This window comes from Bombina bombina, chromosome 1 (assembly GCF_027579735.1).
Source record: "Bombina bombina isolate aBomBom1 chromosome 1, aBomBom1.pri, whole genome shotgun sequence".
Classification (NCBI taxonomy): Eukaryota; Metazoa; Chordata; class Amphibia; order Anura; family Bombinatoridae; genus Bombina; species Bombina bombina.
In genome coordinates this window covers 168172178-168192685 of record NC_069499.1, presented here as the reverse complement: position 1 = coordinate 168192685, position 20508 = coordinate 168172178, and the positions used below count along the sequence as shown (strand labels likewise).

Here is a 20508-nt window from a genome sequence, read left to right as displayed (position 1 = left end):
GACTACAGAAACCGCTTAGTCTCCTGGGCCGCTGATCAACAGAGGAAATGGAGACCGCACCCAGTCATATGGAATGCCTTGCAGGACCGCCCCTGCACTAAGTAGAAAAACCGGCCACGCAAATACTCCCGGAACTCAACCTGAAAGTTTCACCATTGCCAGAGCCTCATCTCACACATAATGCAGCAATCACACAATAAACAATATCATGTATAACCCCCCCCCCCCTTGTGTTCAATAATCCCCTTACCAGGAATATTAACCCTTGATTCCATAAGATAAAAGGCGCCACACTGTAACCCTGTCTTCTGTGTTATGTATAAAAAATGAAACCAGAATCTATGCTGTGGAACAGAAACACGGCCCTTCAAGTATGACAGGTAGAAGCATCGCTCCTGACATAGACTTGAGTGCAGAAAGCAAGCAGCGAAACTCATCAACGCCGATTGCTTATGGAGCTGTTAATATGAGTCGGGATGGTTTCGCAGAAAGACTCTCCCTGCATCTCCGGACTAACTTTCACCCAGGCTCTCACTGAGAGGCTGACAGGACTACTTAAAATTCCAGTCCCATTTCGAAGAGTACTACCTTCCATAAGAGACTACTCCAAATCTTCGGCACTTCTCTGCCATCCTCCTGTGACGAAAGGCAAAGAATGACTGGCGGATGAGGGGAGTGGGGGAGGTATTTAAGCCTTTGGCTGGGGTGTCTTTGCCTCCTCCTGGTGGCCAGGTTCTTTATTCCTAAAAGTAATAAATGAAGCAGTGGACTCTCCTCCCCTTTAGATGGAAATCCTCTTAGTAGTATTTCTGCTAAGACCATGCTTTTGGGAGGAAGTTTCAGAAACAGATTTTAGACTACAATCTAAAAGTGCAAAGTTCTAAAGATTTATGCAAGAGATGGTTCTTCACATTCCTCATAGCTGTGTATTTTGGTTTCAAGACACGATTATAGTTAATCTATTGTTTCTGGATTCAGAATATATCTAAAAGCTTCTGAAGTTTTCTAACTAGCCGACAATATTTTTTTTTTGGCATATGATTTTAAGAAAAAAAAACAGAATTTATGTTTACCTGATAAATTACTTTCTCCAACGGTGTGTCCGGTCCACGGCGTCATCCTTACTTGTGGGATATTCTCTTCCCCAACAGGAAATGGCAAAGAGCCCAGCAAAGCTGGTCACATGATCCCTCCTAGGCTCCGCCTACCCCAGTCATTCGACCGACGTTAAGGAGGAATATTTGCATAGGAGAAACCATATGATACCGTGGTGACTGTAGTTAAAGAAAATAAATTATCAGACCTGATTAAAAAACCAGGGCGGGCCGTGGGCCGGGCACCCCGTTGGGGAAAGTAATTTATCAGGTAAACATAAATTCTGTTTTCTCCAACATAGGTGTGTCCGGTCCACGGCGTCATCCTTACTTGTGGGAACCAATACCAAAGCTTTAGGACACGGATGAAGGGAGGGAGCAAATCAGGTCACCTAAATGGAAGGCACCACGGCTTGCAAAACCTTTCTCCCAAAAATAGCCTCAGAAGAAGCAAAAGTATCAAACTTGTAAAATTTGGTAAAAGTGTGCAGTGAAGACCAAGTCGCTGCCCTACATATCTGATCAACAGAAGCCTCGTTCTTGAAGGCCCATGTGGAAGCCACAGCCCTAGTGGAATGAGCTGTGATTCTTTCAGGAGGCTGCCGTCCGGCAGTCACATAAGCCAATCTGATGATGCTTTTAATCCAAAAAGAGAGAGAGGTAGAAGTTGCTTTTTGACCTCTCCTTTTACCAGAATAAACAACAAACAAGGAAGATGTTTGTCTAAAATCCTTTGTAGCATCTAAATAGAATTTTAGAGCGCGAACAACATCCAAATTGTGCAACAAACGTTCCTTCTTCGAAACTGGTTTCGGACACAAAGAAGGCACGACTATCTCCTGGTTAATGTTTTTGTTAGAAACAACTTTTGGAAGAAAACCAGGTTTAGTACGTAAAACCACCTTATCTGCATGGAAACACCAGATAAGGAGGAGAACACTGCAGAGCAGATAATTCTGAAACTCTTCTAGCAGAAGAAATTGCAACCAAAAACAAAACTTTCCAAGATAATAACTTAATATCAACGGAATGTAAGGGTTCAAACGGAACCCCCTGAAGAACTGAAAGAACTAAGTTGAGACTCCAAGGAGGAGTCAAAGGTTTGTAAACAGGCTTGATTCTAACCAGAGCCTGAACAAAGGCTTGAACATCTGGCACAGCTGCCAGCTTTTTGTGCAGTAACACAGACAAGGCAGAAATCTGTCCCTTCAAGGAACTTGCAGATAATCCTTTCTCCAATCCTTCTTGAAGAAAGGATAGAATCTTAGGAATCTTTACCTTGTCCCAAGGGAATCCTTTAGATTCACACCAACAGATATATTTTTTCCATATTTTGTGGTAAATTTTTCTAGTTACAGGCTTTCTGGCCTGAACAAGAGTATCAATAACAGAATCTGAGAACCCTCGTTTTGATAAGATCAAGCGTTCAATCTCCAAGCAGTCAGCTGGAGTGAGACCAGATTCGGATGTTCGAACGGACCTTGAACAAGAAGGTCTCGTCTCAAAGGTAGCTTCCATGGTGGAGCCGATGACATATTCACCAGATCTGCATACCAAGTCCTGCGTGGCCACGCAGGAGCTATCAAGATCACCGACGCCCTCTCCTGATTGATCCTGGCTACCAGCCTGGGGATGAGAGGAAACGGCGGGAATACATAAGCTAGTTTGAAGGTCCAAGGTGCTACTAGTGCATCTACTAGAGTCGCCTTGGGATCCCTGGATCTGGACCCGTAGCAAGGAACCTTGAAGTTCTGACGAGAGGCCATCAGATCCATGTCTGGAATGCCCCACAGTTGAGTAATTTGGGCAAAGATTTCCGGATGGAGTTCCCACTCCCCCGGATGTAATGTCTGACGACTCAGAAAATCCGCTTCCCAATTTTCCACTCCTGGGATGTGGATTGCAGACAGGTGGCAGGAGTGAGTCTCCGCCCATTGAATGATTTTGGTCACTTCTTCCATCACCAGGGAACTCCTTGTTCCCCCCTGATGGTTGATGTACGCAACAGTCGTCATGTTGTCTGATTGAAACCGTATGAACTTGGCCATTGCTAGCTGAGGCCAAGCCTTGAGAGCATTGAATATCGCTCTCAGTTCCAGAATATTTATCGGTAGAAGAGATTCTTCCCGAGACCAAAGACCCTGCGCTTTCAGGGGTCCCCAGACGGTCGTGACAATGACCCACTCTGGTCTGCGGAAGGTCATCCCTTGTGACAGGTTGTCCAGGGACAGCCACCAACGGAGTGAGTCTCTGGTCCTCTGATTTACTTGTATCTTCGGAGACAAGTCTGTATAGTCCCCATTCCACTGACTGAGCATGCACAGTTGTAATGGTCTTAGATGAATGCGCGCAAAAGGAACTACGTCCATTGCCGCTACCATCAAACCTATTACTTCCATGCACTGCGCTATGGAAGGAAGAGGAACGGAATGAAGTGTTTGACAAGAGTTTAGAAGTTTTGTTTTTCTGGCCTCTGTCAGAAAAATCCTCATTTCTAAGGAGTCTATTATTGTTCCCAAGAAGGGAACCCTTGTCGACGGAGATAGAGAACTCTTTTCCACGTTCACTTTCCATCCATGAGATCTGAGAAAGGCCAGGACTATGTCCGTGTGAGCCTTTGCTGAGGAAGGGACGACGCTTGAATCAGAATGTCGTCCAAGTAAGGAACTACTGCAATGCCCCTTGGTCTTAGTACCGCTAGAAGGGACCCTAGTACCTTTGTGAAAATCCTTGGAGCAGTGGCTAATCCGAAAGGAAGCGCCACGAACTGGTAATGCTTGTCCAGGAATGCGAACCTTAGGAACCGATAATGTTCCTTGTGGATAGGAATATGTAGATACGCATCCTTTAAATCCACCGTGGTCATGAATTGACCTTCCTGGATGGAAGGAAGAATTGTTCGAATGGTTTCCATCTTGAACGATGGAACCTTGAGAAACTTGTTTAAGATCTTGAGATCTAAGATTGGTCTGAACGTTCCCTCTTTTTTGGGAACTATGAACAGATTGGAGTAGAACCCCATCCCTTGTTCTCCTAATGGAACAGGATGAATCACTCCCATTTTTAACAGGTCTTCTACACAATGTAAGAATGCCTGTCTCTTTATGTGGTCTGAAGACAATTGAGACCTGTGGAACCTCCCCCTTGGGGGAAGCCCCTTGAATTCCAGAAGATAACCTTGGGAGACTATTTCTAGTGCCCAAGGATCCAGAACATCTCTTGCCCAAGCCTGAGCGAAGAGAGAGAGTCTGCCCCCCACCAGATCCGGTCCCGGATCGGGGGCCAACATTTCATGCTGTCTTGGTAGCAGTGGCAGGTTTCTTGGCCTGCTTTCCCTTGTTCCAGCCTTGCATTGGTCTCCAGGCTGGCTTGGCTTGAGAAGTATTACCCTCTTGCTTAGAGGACGTAGCACTTGGGGCTGGTCCGTTTCTACGAAAGGGACGAAAATTAGGTTTATTTTTGGCCTTGAAAGACCTATCCTGAGGAAGGGCGTGGCCCTTACCCCCAGTGATATCAGAGATAATCTCTTTCAAGTCAGGGCCAAACAGCGTTTTCCCCTTGAAAGGAATGTTAAGTAGTTTGTTCTTGGAAGACGCATCCGCTGACCAAGATTTCAACCAAAGCGCTCTGCGCGCCACAATAGCAAACCCAGAATTTTTCGCCGCTAACCTAGCCAATTGCAAAGTGGCGTCTAGGGTGAAAGAATTAGCCAATTTGAGAGCACGGATTCTGTCCATAATCTCCTCATAAGGAGGAGAATCACTATCGATCGCCTTTACTAGCTCATCGAACCAGAAACACGCGGCTGTAGTGACAGGGACAATGCATGAAATTGGTTGTAGAAGGTAACCTTGCTGAACAAACATCTTTTTAAGCAAACCTTCTAATTTTTTATCCATAGGATCTTTGAAAGCACAACTATCTTCTATGGGTATAGTGGTGCGTTTGTTTAAAGTAGAAACCGCTCCCTCGACCTTGGGGACTGTCTGCCATAAGTCCTTTCTGGGGTCGACCATAGGAAACAATTTTTTAAATATGGGGGGAGGGACGAAAGGTATACCGGGCCTTTCCCATTCTTTATTTACAATGTCCGCCACCCGCTTGGGTATAGGAAAAGCTTCTGGGAGCCCCGGGACCTCTAGGAACTTGTCCATTTTACATAGTTTCTCTGGGATGATCAAATTCTCACAATCATCCAGAGTGGATAATACCTCCTTAAGCAGAGCGCGGAGATGTTCCAACTTAAATTTAAATGTAATCACATCGGGTTCAGCTTGTTGAGAAATTTTCCCTGAATCTGAAATTTCTCCCTCAGACAAAACCTCCCTGGCCCCCTCAGACTGGTGTAGGGGCATTTCAGAACCATTATCATCAGCGTCCTCATGCTCTTCAGTATCTAAAACAGAGCAGTCGCGCTTACGCTGATAAGTGGGCATTTTGGCTAAAATGTTTTTGATAGAATTATCCATTACAGCCGTTAATTGTTGCATAGTAAGGAGTATTGGCGCGCTAGATGTACTAGGGGCCTCCTGAGTGGGCAAGACTGGTGTAGACGAAGGAGGGAATGATGCAGTACCATGCTTACTCCCCTCACTTGAGGAATCATCTTGGGCATCATTTTCAGTATCACATAAATCACATCTATTTAAATGAGAAGGAACCTTGGCTTCCCCACATTTAGAACACAGTCTATCTGGTAGTTCAGACATGTTAAACAGGCATAAACTTGATAACAAAGTACAAAAAACGTTTTAAAATAAAACCGTTACTGTCACTTTAAATTTTAAACTGAACACACTTTATTACTGCAATTGCGAAAAAGTATGAAGGAATTGTTCAAAATTCACCAAAATTTCACCACAGTGTCTTAAAGCCTTAAAAGTATTGCACACCAAATTTGGAAGCTTTAACCCTTAAAATAACGGAACCGGAGCCGTTTTTATCTTTAACCCCTTTACAGTCCCTGGTATCTGCTTTGCTGAGACCCAACCAAGCCCAAAGGGGAATACGATACCAAATGACGCCTTCAGAAAGTCTTTTCTATGTATCAGAGCTCCTCACACATGCGACTGCATGTCATGCTTCTCAAAAACAAGTGCGCAATACCGGCGCGAAAATGAGGCTCTGCCTATGATTAGGGAAAGCCCCTAGAGAATAAGGTGTCTAAAACAGTGCCTGCCGATATTATTTTACAAAAATACCCAGATTAAATGATTCCTCAAGGCTAAATATCTGTATATATGAATCGATTTAGCCCAGAAAATGTCTACAGTCTTAATAAGCCCTTGTGAAGCCCTTATTTACTGTCTGAATAAAAATGGCTTACCGGATCCCATAGGGAAAATGACAGCTTCCAGCATTACATCGTCTTGTTAGAATGTGTCATACCTCAAGCAGCAAAAGACTGCTCACTGTTCCCCCAACTGAAGTTAATTCCTCTCAACAGTCCTGTGTGGAACAGCCATGGATTTTAGTAACGGTTGCTAAAATCATTTTCCTCTTACAAACAGAAATCTTCATCTCTTTTCTGTTTCAGAGTAAATAGTACATACCAGCACTATTTTAAAATAACAAACTCTTGATTGAATAATAAAAACTACAGTTAAACACTAAAAAACTCTAAGCCATCTCCGTGGAGATGTTGCCTGTACAACGGCAAAGAGAATGACTGGGGTAGGCGGAGCCTAGGAGGGATCATGTGACCAGCTTTGCTGGGCTCTTTGCCATTTCCTGTTGGGGAAGAGAATATCCCACAAGTAAGGATGACGCCGTGGACCGGACACACCTATGTTGGAGAAAATTATATCGTAGGTGAAGATATTCTCTTGTTTTACTATAGTTTCCTCCTTTTATTAATACTCTACATATGAACTGCTGCAGACTTGATGAGTAGAACAGGGAGATGTTGGAAGATCCCAAGCAGGATCAAGGCAGAATACTTTTCACTAGTGCTTGAATACTATGTCACTACTATAACAGTAAAAAAATAAAATTTTGCAGTAAATATACATCTTTTTACATACATTGTTTTAGAGTGCGTTTTGTTTCAGGTTTAAGAATACAATGTGATTTTGTACTATAGTTTCAACATTTTTGGGGCATTTAACTTTAAATCAATCCATATATTCAAGTTTTTAATCCAGTGTACTAATGATCATAGAGATGGTTTAAAAACTGCTGTATCTAAAGAGATAGAAAGTACAGTTAGATGGTTGTTTTTCATTTTCAAAGCAGAACATAAAATTGGGCTTCATACAGTCATATTTATTAATATTCAGTGGTGTTAGGGATTAATCCACGTTAGCCCAAGTTCTATTATTGGGATTGTGTAAAGGAACTCCTTTATTTATATGTGGGAGCCAAAGCCATGAAAAATAAAAAAAAGTCAACAACAAAGAAAAAGAAAAAGATCAATTTTATGTTGTGTGTGAAATTAGCAATGGAAATGTTGCTACTGAAAATCCTGATTACCTGGTTGTAAGAGGCTTTAGTGTTCCCCTGAACCTCAGGGCTTACATACAAGGCAGTACCAACCATACCAGTTAATTTCCCTGTAGAAAGAACAAAAATCTGTAGTGTATGTGATTATTTAGTTATGACTTAGAGAAGTTCTTTTCACAAAACTCAAAATATCAGACTTCTGTAAGCATAATATTGAAGTAACCTGTAGGTGCATTTAGCAGGACACTTGCAGACAACTTCACTTTCAATTCATTTATTTAAAAAAAAACACACACACCACAACAAAACACATAACACAACAACAATAATATTTTTCTCTACATTTTTAATAGAAGCAAAGACTAAACTGTAGATGAGGTGAATACATCTGGTAAAAATATCAAGAACAGAATAAAGCTAGTATGATCTGAAGGCCAATCAGAAGAAGGTTGTAGATGTCAAAATAGACATAGGTGAATAGATTGGTTATTTTATAATGAATGAGAAAAAGCTAATTTTCCACAAGTGGAATGGGCAGTATTTGGTGACAGAGGCAGGGTCAAGTATGACTAATTTTGATGTGATGAAGTGGCACAATTTAGAAGATGAGTGCTTTGAGTGTGAGGCTGAAATGAAATGGAAATTAGCCAGTGGTTATAGTGTGTTTGAAATATGGTTTAGCAATTATTTAAAAAAAGAACAAGAGAGTGGACACATCTCCTGCTGTAATAAATATGAAGCTGATGGTTGGTGCTGGCCAGGAAGGAGATTTCAGCTACACTGCACTTCTTCAGGACAAGGTGCATTAGTAGCAGAGTACAACCGCTGTAGTTAATTCTTTCCACCACAAGAACATTAATACAAGAATACAGCAATGTAGATTTATCTGTAATTAATATTTTTCTGTAACCCACTATCACAGAGCTAAACTATTTAGCATTGCTTTCACCAGTTCAGCATTTCACATGTTTCATTGAAATACATAAGTTTATTTATGTGTCCAACTTAAATGTCCTTGTTAAACATCATTCTATGCTATATCTTTTCACTTTGTTGAAAATCAGAAAAAAGAAGACTAAATACAAAATACAGAAATTAAAGTGTCATCTGGACTGGACATTCCCATGATTAGGAGATTTTTCCCCTTTAACCAACGTAGAGCTAGTTAATAAGTGGAGCAAAAGAGTAAGAAGCTATTACAAGTGGATGGTTAAATATTTTAACAGGGCTGACTTGTACTTTCAGAGTACCAAAACTAGTGCTGTTGGTCATCATGTAAAAATTGTAGAAGTAGAATCATCCAAATTGAAAACATCTCAAAGACTGTGGTAAGCAGAAGTAGTAGACTTTCTTTGCTTAGAGAAAGGTCTCTACTCATTAAGCTAGTATATAGTTGTTGCCACTTTCATCAGTCGAATACCTGAAATGAATTTTGTTTGTGGTCTCCTGATTCTGCAAAGAAATGGAGGAAAGCCGGACAGATAGCTCAGCATGCTAATGCACTGTGGCTGAGCTCTGTAGCAACCCAAGGGTTGCAGATTCGATCCCTGGCGAGTTCCACTCAGCCTTTCATTATTCCGAGGTCGATAAAATTAGTAGCGCCTTGAGACCCTTACGGGTGATTAGTCGCGCTTTACAAGTACCCCATACATATATACAATCAGAGATTGGAAGAGGAATACAGATAAGCTATAAGTTCCATGTCTGAGAAAGAGCACCCCCCCCCCCCCCATCTAATGAGGGAATAGAAATCAGATGAAGTAGCACAATGTACCAGGTGACTGTTGTTGGATACCATCAAATCCACATCTGGATACCCCCATTATTAAGTTATTATTTAGAAAATATGACTGTGTAGTTGCCATTCTGTCTAATGGCTTGGGACCCTGCATAGGAAATTTGCCTTGTAATTCAGATCTGCAGGAAGAAGAACCATTGTTAAATGTTCCACATATTTCTTTAATGACTGCTAAACTTTGTCTTTACTTTGGAATGTGTGTCTTGTTGTCTGTGTCCCTGCAAAAATCCAGAAAATGTTTCAGTGGCAGAGTTACTGCTGTATAGGAGAGTGGTGTCAAAGTTTTTAAGAATATCTGTCCAAACTGGTGCTAATACTCTAAAACAAATTCTGTTACATAACTATGAATGGTTTTGTACTGCAGTGGGTGACAGTGCAAATTAATACATAAATGAATTCATTAATTAAAAGGTGGATATATATTTTTTTTATTCACATTGACACCACATGACTACATCTTCTGCAAATAATTAGCAAAACTAAATATAAAGATTGATGTTTTGCCAGGGAAGTAAAATAAATTCATGCAGCACCTTTGATAACTACATGTGTAGCAGACTGCCGTCACACAGACAAATTAAATGAGGATGAGGTGGTAGGCAGTATGGCGGTAGCACAGGGGCCATGAGATACCATATTTTCTAAATTATTAACATTTCCAGTGAAGACTTTTCGCTGACTTGGAATAAGTTGGATATTTGTATTTATAATTCAGACATGCCATGGAAGAAACACTCACTCCATATTCTTCTTTACGAGCAGATTTTTGAAAAGATAATGACATGAAAATAACTCCCTTCTTGTGAATTTCTGCAATCAGCGGTGTAAGTACCTTTGTAAAGAAATGGCTAATGAAAGGGACACAAACTGATAATGTGTTCCTACCGCAAACAACTGGTGCTGCATGTAACCGTCACTGGAATACGAAAGTAGACATTCTTAAAGAGACACGGAACCCAATTTTTTTTCTTTGGTGACTCAGAAAGAGCATGCAATATTAAGCAACTGTCTAGTTTACTCCTATTATAATATTTTATTCATTCTGTTGGTATCTTTATTTGAAAAGCAAGAATGTAAGTTTAGATGCCGGCCTATTTTTGGTGAAAAACCTGTCAAGGGATCTGAACCAAAAATTGGCTGGCTCCTTAGCTTAGATGCCTTCTTTTTCAAATAAAGATAGCAAGAGAATGAAGAAAAATTGATAAATAGGAGTAAATTAGAAAGTTGCTTAAATTGCATGCTCTATCTGAATCAGTGTCCCTTTAATGTCTAGAGAAATTACAAAGATCAGTTTTTTTTTTTTAAGAAAAAATTATTTTAAAAAGCTCACGTTTCTATAGCAAAAAAATGCTGAGTAAAAATGCAAGTTTGTGCTGGGACCAAGGAACTTTATGCATCACCTTTGATTCCCACAGCTGATCTATGTATAACAAGATAATGCTATTTTTTCTGGCCACATGGGGAGTGGTGAGTGAAGAAAGAGTGGAAGATCTGGCAAGTTGTTAAATTACAACTAGTAACATTTAAAAATGTTGTCTAGAACTCTCTGATCTGAAGAAGATTTAACCCAAATGTATCTGAAGAAGATTTAACCCAAATGTTTCTGAAGAAGGATAACCAAGCTATTATGCAGAACATGTGAGTATTTGCACCATCATTGTATATGTTGTGATGAGGAGGGTTCATCACTTCCTTTACCTTTCTAGTGCCAATACAATTTCCACGACTGAAAATAAAATGTTCATTTCATGGCACAAAATCTTTTGTCTATAAAAGAAAGAGGCTGATCTTGAGGAATTAAGTCAGTGGAAAAAGCTCTGTTACCCACTGTTCTCTTAGAAATCAAGATGTGCATTCCTTTCTCACACATACAGAGCATGTCTTACCATATTGGTCCAGCCTCTGTATTTCAATTGTAGCTTTTGTCCCGAAGGATGTTACCGAATGTAAAACTTAAACAAAAGTTAAAATATTGCTTTCTAATGAAGACATCCAAAGTTGGTTGTTTTAATAACTAAAACCATAGATAATGAGATGAAACACTAAACCTTCTATAGATGTTCTTTCCCAAAGGCCAGAGAATGATCTGTGGGAAGAATAATTTCCATGGAAAGACAGATTATGGTAGGATCTGCTTGCAGAGTAGATGCAATTAATAAATGTATACATTTTAGAAAAGAGAAAATTTAAAGGGACACTGAACCCAATTTTTTTTATTTCGTTATTCAGATAGAGCATGCAATTTTAAGGAACTTTCTAATTTACTCCTATTATCAATATTTCTTCGTTCTCTTGCTATCTTTATTTGAAAAAGAAGGCATCTAAGCTTTTTTATTGGTGGATGAATTTATCCACCAATCAGCAAGAAAAACCCAGGTTGTTCACCAAAAATGGGCCGGCATCTAAACTTAAATTCTTGCATTTCAAATAAAGATATCAAGAGAATGAAGAAAATTTGATAATAGGAGAAATTTAGAAAGTTACTTAAAATGTCATGCTCTATCTGAATCACAAAAGAAAAAATTTGGGTTCAGTGTCCCTTTAAATATATTCTATGGACTATTGCAGTAAATTATTCCATATATATTTCTTTAATAGCATTAAAAATAGGAAATACATCTGAAATATTGGGTATATTCATGAAAGTTAGAGGCCTTAATCCATGTATTTGTTTAAAGTTGAAAATGGTAGATGTCTCAAATTGCAGTAACAGGGTTAACATCTATAATATCACATTCAAAATCTTCTCAATGCATAACAGCATAAGTATTAGTATGTTGTGAAGCATGTACAAAATTACTGCCACAGATCTCTCCAATAAATTTAGTGCAAAGTTTTGTATCATATCAAACTTTTTTGGCTGTGTAGCAGTCATTCTGTGCTCAAGGCTACAATAAACCAAACAAACACCATGAGCACCACAAATAATTTAATTAAAAAATGTATACTGCTTTCTGTGCCACAGAACAAGTCCTGTGCCTATGCAACTTTGGAAGTGAATTATCATGAGAGTTCAGTGTCTGCACAGATTCTTGCATTTAGGAATGCAGAATGACCACTAACTAATAAAAACATTTTTAGGGTAGCAGACTGACTCCAGTGCTGCAAGGCTTATAAGGAACCTGAAAGTTAAAATTAAACTTTCACAGTTCAGATAATAACATAAAATTATGCTTACCTGATAATTTCCTTTTCTTCCGTTAGAAAGAGTCCACAGCTGCATTCATTACTTTTGGGAAATAAGAACCTGGCCACCAGGAGGAGGCAAAGACACCCCAGCCAAAGGCTCAAACACTCCTCCCACTTCCCTCATCCCCCAGTCATTCTGCCGAGGAACAAGGAACAGTAAAAGAAATATCAGGGTGAAAAAAGGTGCCAGAAGAATAAAAAGACGCCCCACATAGAAAAGGTATGGGGAGCTGTGGACTCTTTCCAACGGACGAAAAGGAAGTGATCTGGTAAACAATTATTTATGTTTTTCTTCTTAATTGGAAAGAGTCCACAGCTGCATTTATTACTTTTGGGAAAACAATACCCAAGCTAAAGAGGATACTGAATGCTAAAAACGGGAGGGTACAATAGGCGGCCCATTCTGAGGGCACCAAGCCAGAAACCACTACCCAAGAAAAACCCTGCTTCGTCCGAAGCCGAGAAAACTTTGAAAAGGAAAGGCCCCAAGGGCACTGACCCGCAGATAGTCCAGAAGCCTAGCTAGAGAGACCGCAAAAACAGAATTTATGCTTACCTGATAAATTACTTTCTCCAACGGTGTGTCCGGTCCACGGCGTCATCCTTACTTGTGGGATATTCTCTTCCCCAACAGGAAATGGCAAAGAGTCCCAGCAAAGCTGGTCACATGATCCCTCCTAGGCTCCGCCCACCCCAGTCATTCGACCGACGGACAGGAGGAAATATATATAGGAGAAACCATATGATACCGTGGTGACTGTAGTTAGAGAAAATAAAATCAGACCTGATTAAAAAACCTGGGCGGGCCGTGGACCGGACACACCGTTGGAGAAAGTAATTTATCAGGTAAGCATAAATTCTGTTTTCTCCAACATAGGTGTGTCCGGTCCACGGCGTCATCCTTACTTGTGGGAACCAATACCAAAGCTTTAGGACACGGATGAAGGGAGGGAGCAAATCAGGTCACCTAAATGGAAGGCACCACGGCTTGCAAAACCTTTCTCCCAAAAATAGCCTCCGAAGAAGCAAAAGTATCAAATTTGTAAAATTTGGCAAAAGTGTGCAGTGAAGACCAAGTCGCTGCCTTACATATCTGGTCAACAGAAGCCTCGTTCTTGAAGGCCCATGTGGAAGCCACAGCCCTAGTGGAGTGAGCTGTGATTCTTTCAGGAGGCTGCCGTCCGGCAGTCTCATAAGCCAATCGGATAATGCTTTTAAGCCAAAAGGAAAGAGAGGTAGAAGTCGCTTTTTGACCTCTCCTTTTACCAGAATAAACAACAAACAAGGAAGATGTTTGTCTGAAATCTTTGGTAGCCTCTAAATAGAATTTTAGAGCACGGACTACGTCCAAATTGTGTAACAAACGTTCCTTCTTTGAAACTGGATTCGGACACAAAGAAGGTACAACTATCTCCTGGTTAATATTTTTGTTGGAAACAACTTTCGGAAGAAAACCAGGCTTAGTACGCAAAACCACCTTATCTGCATGGAACACCAGATAGGGCGGAGAACACTGCAGAGCAGATAACTCTGAAACTCTTCTAGCAGAAGAAATTGCAACCAAAAACAAAACTTTCCAAGATAATAACTTAATATCTACGGAATGTAAGGGTTCAAACGGAACCCCTTGAAGAACTGAAAGAACTAGATTTAAACTCCAGGGAGGAGTCAAAGGTCTATAAACAGGCTTGATCCTAACCAGAGCCTGAACAAATGCTTGAACATCTGGCATAGCTGCCAGTCGTTTGTGTAGTAAGACAGATAAAGCAGAAATCTGTCCCTTAAGAGAACTTGCAGATAATCCTTTCTCCAAACCTTCTTGTAGAAAGGATAGAATCTTAGGAATCTTTATCTTGTTCCATGGCAATCCTTTGGATTCACACCAACAGATATATTTTTTCCATATTTTATGGTAAATTTTTCTAGTTACAGGCTTCCTAGCCTGAATCAGAGTATCTATTACAGAATCTGAAAATCCACGCTTTGATAAAATCAAGCGTTCAATCTCCAAGCCGTCAGCTGGAGGGAAACCAGATTCGGATGTTCGAATGGACCTTGAACAAGAAGGTCCTGTCTCAAAGGTAGCTTCCATGGTGGAGCCGATGACATATTCACCAGGTCTGCATACCAAGTCCTGCGTGGCCACGCAGGAGCTATCAAGATCACCGAAGCCCTCTCCTGAATGATCCTGGCTACCAGCCTGGGAATGAGAGGAAACGGTGGGAATACATAAGCTAGGTTGAAGGTCCAAGGTGCTACTAGTGTATCTACTAGAGTCGCCTTTGGATCCCTGGATCTGGACCCGTAGCAAGGAACCTTGAAGTTCTGACGAGACGCCATCAGATACATGTCTGGAATGCCCCATAATTGAGTTATTTGGGCAAAGATTTCTGGATGGAGTTCCCACTCCCCCCGATGGAATGTCTGACGACTCAGAAAATCCGCTTCCCAATTTTCCACTCCTGGGATGTGGATTGCAGACAAGTGGCAGGAGTGATCCTCCGCCCATTGAATTATTTTGGTCACTTCTTCCATCGCCAGGGAACTCCTTGTTCCCCCCTGATGATTGATATATGCAACAGTTGTCATGTTGTCTGACTGAAACCTTATGAATTTGGCCTTTGCTAGTTGAGGCCAAGCTTTGAGAGCATTGAATATCGCTCTCAGTTCCAGAATGTTTATCGGGAGAAGAGATTCTTCCCGAGACCATAGACCCTGAGCTTTCAGGGGTTCCCAGACCGCGCCCCAGCCCACCAGGCTGGCGTCGGTCGTGACAATGACCCACTCTGGTCTGCGGAAGCTCATTCCCTGTGACAGATTGTCCAGGGTCAGCCACCAACGGAGTGAATCTCTGGTCTTTTGATCTACTTGAATCGTCGGAGACAAGTCTGTATAATCCCCATTCCACTGTCTGAGCATGCACAGTTGTAATGGTCTTAGATGAATTTGTGCAAAAGGAACTATGTCCATTGCTGCAACCATCAATCCTATTACTTCCATGCACTGCGCTATGGAAGGACGAAGAACAGAATGAAGTACTTGACAAGAGCTTAGAATTTTTGATTTTCTGACCTCTGTCAGAAAAATCCTCATTTCTAAGGAATCTATTATTGTTCCCAAGAAGGGAACTCTTGTTGACGGGGACAGAGAACTTTTTTCTTTGTTCACCTTCCATCCGTGAGATCTGAGAAAGGCTAGGACGATGTCCGTATGAGCCTTTGCTTTTGACCGAGACGACGCTTGAATCAGGATGTCGTCCAAGTAAGGTACTACTGCAATGCCCCTTGGTCTTAGAACCGCTAGAAGGGACCCTAGTACCTTTGTGAAAATCCTTGGAGCAGTGGCTAATCCGAATGGAAGTGCCACAAACTGGTAATGCTTGTCCAGAAAAGCGAACCTTAGGAACTGATGATGTTCCTTGTGGATAGGAATATGTAGGTACGCATCCTTTAAATCCACGGTAGTCATAAATTGATTTTCCTGGATAGTAGGTAGGATCGTTCGAATAGTTTCCATTTTGAACGATGGAACCTTGAGAAATTTGTTTAGGATCTTGAGATCCAAAATTGGTCTGAATGTTCCCTCTTTTTTGGGAACTATGAACAGGTTGGAATAAAAACCCATCCCTTGTTCTCTTATTGGAACTGGATGAATCACTCCCATTTTTAACAGGTCTTCTACACAATGTAAGAATGCCTGTCTTTTTATTTGGTTTGAAGATAATTGAGACCTGTGGAACCTTCCCCTTGGGGGTAGTTCCTTGAATTCCAGGAGATAACCTTGAGAAACTATTTCTAGCGCCCAAGGATCCTGAACATCTCTTGCCCAAGCCTGAGCAAAGAGAGAAAGTCTGCCCCCCCCCCAGATCCGGTCCCGGATCGGGGGCCATCCCTTCATGCTGTTTTGGTAGCAGTGGTAGGCTTCTTGGCCTGCTTACCCTTGTTCCAGCCTTGCATTGGTCTCCAGGCTGGTTTGGGTTGTGAAGTATTACCCTCTTGCTTAGAGGATGTAGAATTAGAGGCTGGTCCATTTCTGCGAAAGGGACGAAAATTAGGCTTATTTTTAGCCTTAAAAGACCTATCCTGTGGGAGGGTGTGGCCCTTTCCCCCAGTGATGTCTGAAATAATCTCTTTCAAATCAGGTCCAAATAATGTTTTACCCTTGAAAGGAATGTTAAGCAATTTTGTCTTGGAAGACACATCCGCTGACCAAGACTTTAGCCAAAGCGCTCTGCGCGCCACGATAGCAAACCCTGAATTTTTCGCCGCTAATCTAGCTAATTGCAAAGCGGAATCTAAAATAAAAGAGTTAGCCAATTTAAGTGCTTGAACTCTGTCCATAACCTCCTCATACGAAGATTCTTTATTGAGCGACTTTTCTAGTTCCTCGAACCAGAAACACGCTGCCGTAGTGACAGGAACAATGCATGAAATTGGTTGTAGAAGGTAACCTTGCTGAACAAAAATCTTTTTAAGCAAACCCTCAAATTTTTTATCCATAGGATCTTTGAAAGCACAACTATCTTCGATAGGAATAGTAGTGCGTTTGTTTAGAGTAGAAACCGCCCCCTCGACCTTGGGGACTGTCTGCCATAAGTCCTTTCTGGGGTCGACTATAGGAAATAATTTCTTAAATATAGGGGGGGAACAAAAGGTATGCCGGGCCTTTCCCACTCCTTATTTACTATGTCCGCCACCCGCTTGGGTATAGGAAAAGCGTCGGGGGGCACCGGAACCTCTAGGAACTTGTCCATCTTACATAACTTCTCTGGAATGACCAAATTGTCACAATCATCCAGAGTAGATAATACCTCCTTAAGCAGTGCGCGGAGATGTTCTAATTTAAATTTAAATGTCACAACATCAGGTTCAGCTTGTTGAGAAATCTTTCCTGAATCTGAAATTTCTCCCTCAGACAAAACCTCCCTCATGGCCCCTTCAGATTGGTGTGAGGGTATGACAGAACAATTATCATCAGCGTCCTCTTGCTCTTCAGTGTTTAAAACAGAGCAATCGCGCTTTCTCTGATAAGTAGGCATTTTGGATAAAATATTTGCTATAGAGTTATCCATTACAGCCGTTAATTGTTGCATGGTAATAAGAATTGGCGCACTAGATGTACTAGGGGCCTCCTGTGTGGGCAAAACTGGTGTAGACACAGAAGGGGATGATGTAGTATCATGTTTACTCCCCTCATTTGAGGAATCATCTTGGCCAATATCATTATCTGTGGCATTACTGTCCTTACTTTGTTTGGACACTATGGCACAATTATCACAAATTTAAATGGGGAGACACCTTGGCTTTCATACATATAGAACATAGCTTATCTGATGGTACAGACATGTTAAACAGGCTTAAACTTGTCAACAAAGCACAAAAAACGTTTTAAAATAAAACCGTTACTGTCACTTTAAATTTCAAACTGAAAACACTTTATTACTGAATATGTGAAAAAGTATGAAGGAATTGTTCAAAATTCACCAAAATGTCACCACAGTGTCTTAAAGCATTAAAAGTATTGCACACCAAATTTCAGAGCTTTAACCCTTAAATTAACGGAACCGGAGCCATTTTTACATTTAACCCCTATACAGTCCCAGCTATATGCTTTGCTGAGACCCAACCAAGCCCAGAGGGGAATACGATACCAAATGATGCCTTCTATAAGCTTTTTCAGTGATTCTTAGCTCCTCACACATGCATCTGCATGCCTTGCTCTCCAAAAACAACAGCGCATTAGTGGCGCGAAAATGAGGCTCTGTCTATAACTAGAAAAGGCCCCCATCTGAAAAAGGTGTCCAACACAGTGCCTGCCGTTTTTCTAAACAATCCCCAAGATTATAATAACCATTAATAGTTAGAATCTGCATAATATGCCTAGTAAAGCAATCGTTTTAGCCCAGAAAAATGTCTACCAGTTTTTTAAGCCCTTTTGAAGCCCTTTATTCTTTTATTTAACTAAGAAAATGGCTTACCGGTCCCCATGAGGGGAAATGACAGCCTTCCAGCATTACATGGTCTTGTTAGAAATATGGCCAGTCATACCTTAAGCAGAAAAGTCTGCTAACTGTTTCCCCCAACTGAAGTTACTTCATCTCAACAGTCCTGTGTGGAAACAGCAATCGATTTTAGTAACTTCTGCTAAAATCATCTTCCTCTTACAAACAGAAATCTTCATCTTTTTTCTGTTTCAGAGTAAATAGTACATACCAGCACTATTTTAAAATAACAAACACTTGATTGAAGAATAAAAACTACATTTAAACACCAAAAAACTCTTAACCATCTCCGTGGAGATGTTGCCTGTGCAACGGCAAAGAGAATGACTGGGGTGGGCGGAGCCTAGGAGGGATCATGTGACCAGCTTTGCTGGGACTCTTTGCCATTTCCTGTTGGGGAAGAGAATATCCCACAAGTAAGGATGACGCCGTGGACCGGACACACCTATGTTGGAGAAATAGGATTCAACTGAGCCAACAGTCCTCCAGGAGACACCGTTTCCCTCACCACTCCCCCACTCTAATTAGGGGAACACCAGCCTAAACCCCCCAAGGGATAAGGCAAGAAGAACCGAAGGGGAACCGAAAGGTCACCACAAAATCCATAAAAGGAAAACCCCCAATAGCGAGCCCAGCTCACAAAGACCCAAATGGGTCCTGACAGACAAGGGGAGGCTACGCCCAGACGTTTAGGCCTGTGCCTCGAAACAGCGAAACCTCTCTCTCAATATCGTGCAAAAGCACCGAAAGACAACTGAAGACTGAGTCCTCACATTGTCAGAACTAAGAATACTATAGTATTCATACAAAAAAAAAAAGAACATGTAACAGACCCAGACAAAAAACCCTGAGTCAAGAACACGCAGCCATCATTAGGATGACACAGAATAATAATTGCTGAGAAGTAAAAAGCAGCCAGCAAGAGAACAGATTGCAAAAAGAGAACTCCCAGACAGAGGGCACACTAAAGGCAATCAAAGCCGCTAGACCTACACACAGGGCTCCAAAAATGGGAAGCACATAACATCAACGAGACCTACTGCACCCCTGAGAGAGAGAGAGAGAGAGAGAGAGAGAGAGAGAGATTACACCCAGAACCCAAAAGGTGAATGGTAACCCTCAGCTTGTAAACCCAGGGACTAGCTACAATGCCAACCTAGATCCTGAAGATGACAACGCATCTCAGAACCCACTCCCAACCTCAACAGCCCAAGCATCGGTAGGTCTTGAAAACGGGGAAACAGAAGAACCCCAACACCAGCTCAAAAACGAGCGGAAGAATGACCACAGCCATCCCAACAGAGCACGGGTGCCAACCTGACTCCTTAGAAACAGACAAGGTTGTAGACCCAAAGGAATCTAACAAAAGGCCCACCATAGTCTCGACACGAAGCCAGCAAGACTCCAGATGGAACGTAACAACCCAGAAAAAAAACCTTCTCTGCAAGGTTAACTCTCAGTTCCAACCTCCTTAATCCAAGAGAATCCCTAAGAAAAGGGACCATACCTCCATAAGAAGGAAAATAAGCCCCCCACACTAAGAAAAGGGATGGGGCCAAAAAAGCAGAGCACCTGCCCACAAGACACAAAGCCACAGGCTAAATGAGAGATCAATCTCCAACGCAGATGAACTTGGAAGGAATCCCCCTAAGGAATTAGCTTGCTAACACACATCCAATGTGCAATAGCTGCATCAGAGACACTGCAAACCCATTCACCTGCAGAGCAGTGAATCCATAAAGTTACCACAGCAAGCTGACCAAGGGAAACCGACCATAAAGGCGTAAGTCAAGCCCAATGAGTATCAGCACTCAGACAACCTGGCCAACCGGGACCAGGTCAATTAGTCCAAGGAACCCCAAACCAGCCCTAGAGCCAAAAAGTCCGGCAACAACTCCACAAAGGAACTGGAAGCACCAAGGAGAAAACAGATCTGAGCCCCCAATTGTTTAAACAAACAATATCCAAGAACTTAACACCCCATC

At 41.6% G+C, this 20508-nt stretch overlaps 1 protein-coding gene across 1 annotated transcript in view; it reads right to left on the bottom strand.

The window, feature by feature from the left end:
• Positions 1-20508, bottom strand: part of EIF2AK4 (eukaryotic translation initiation factor 2 alpha kinase 4) — a 396156-nt gene that overhangs the window by 234525 nt on the left and 141123 nt on the right. Inside the window, exon 18 of the mRNA XM_053697714.1 lies at positions 7566-7645. Within this exon, the coding sequence (XP_053553689.1) occupies positions 7566-7645 (80 nt within the window). The remainder of the gene's footprint in view (positions 1-7565; positions 7646-20508) is intronic.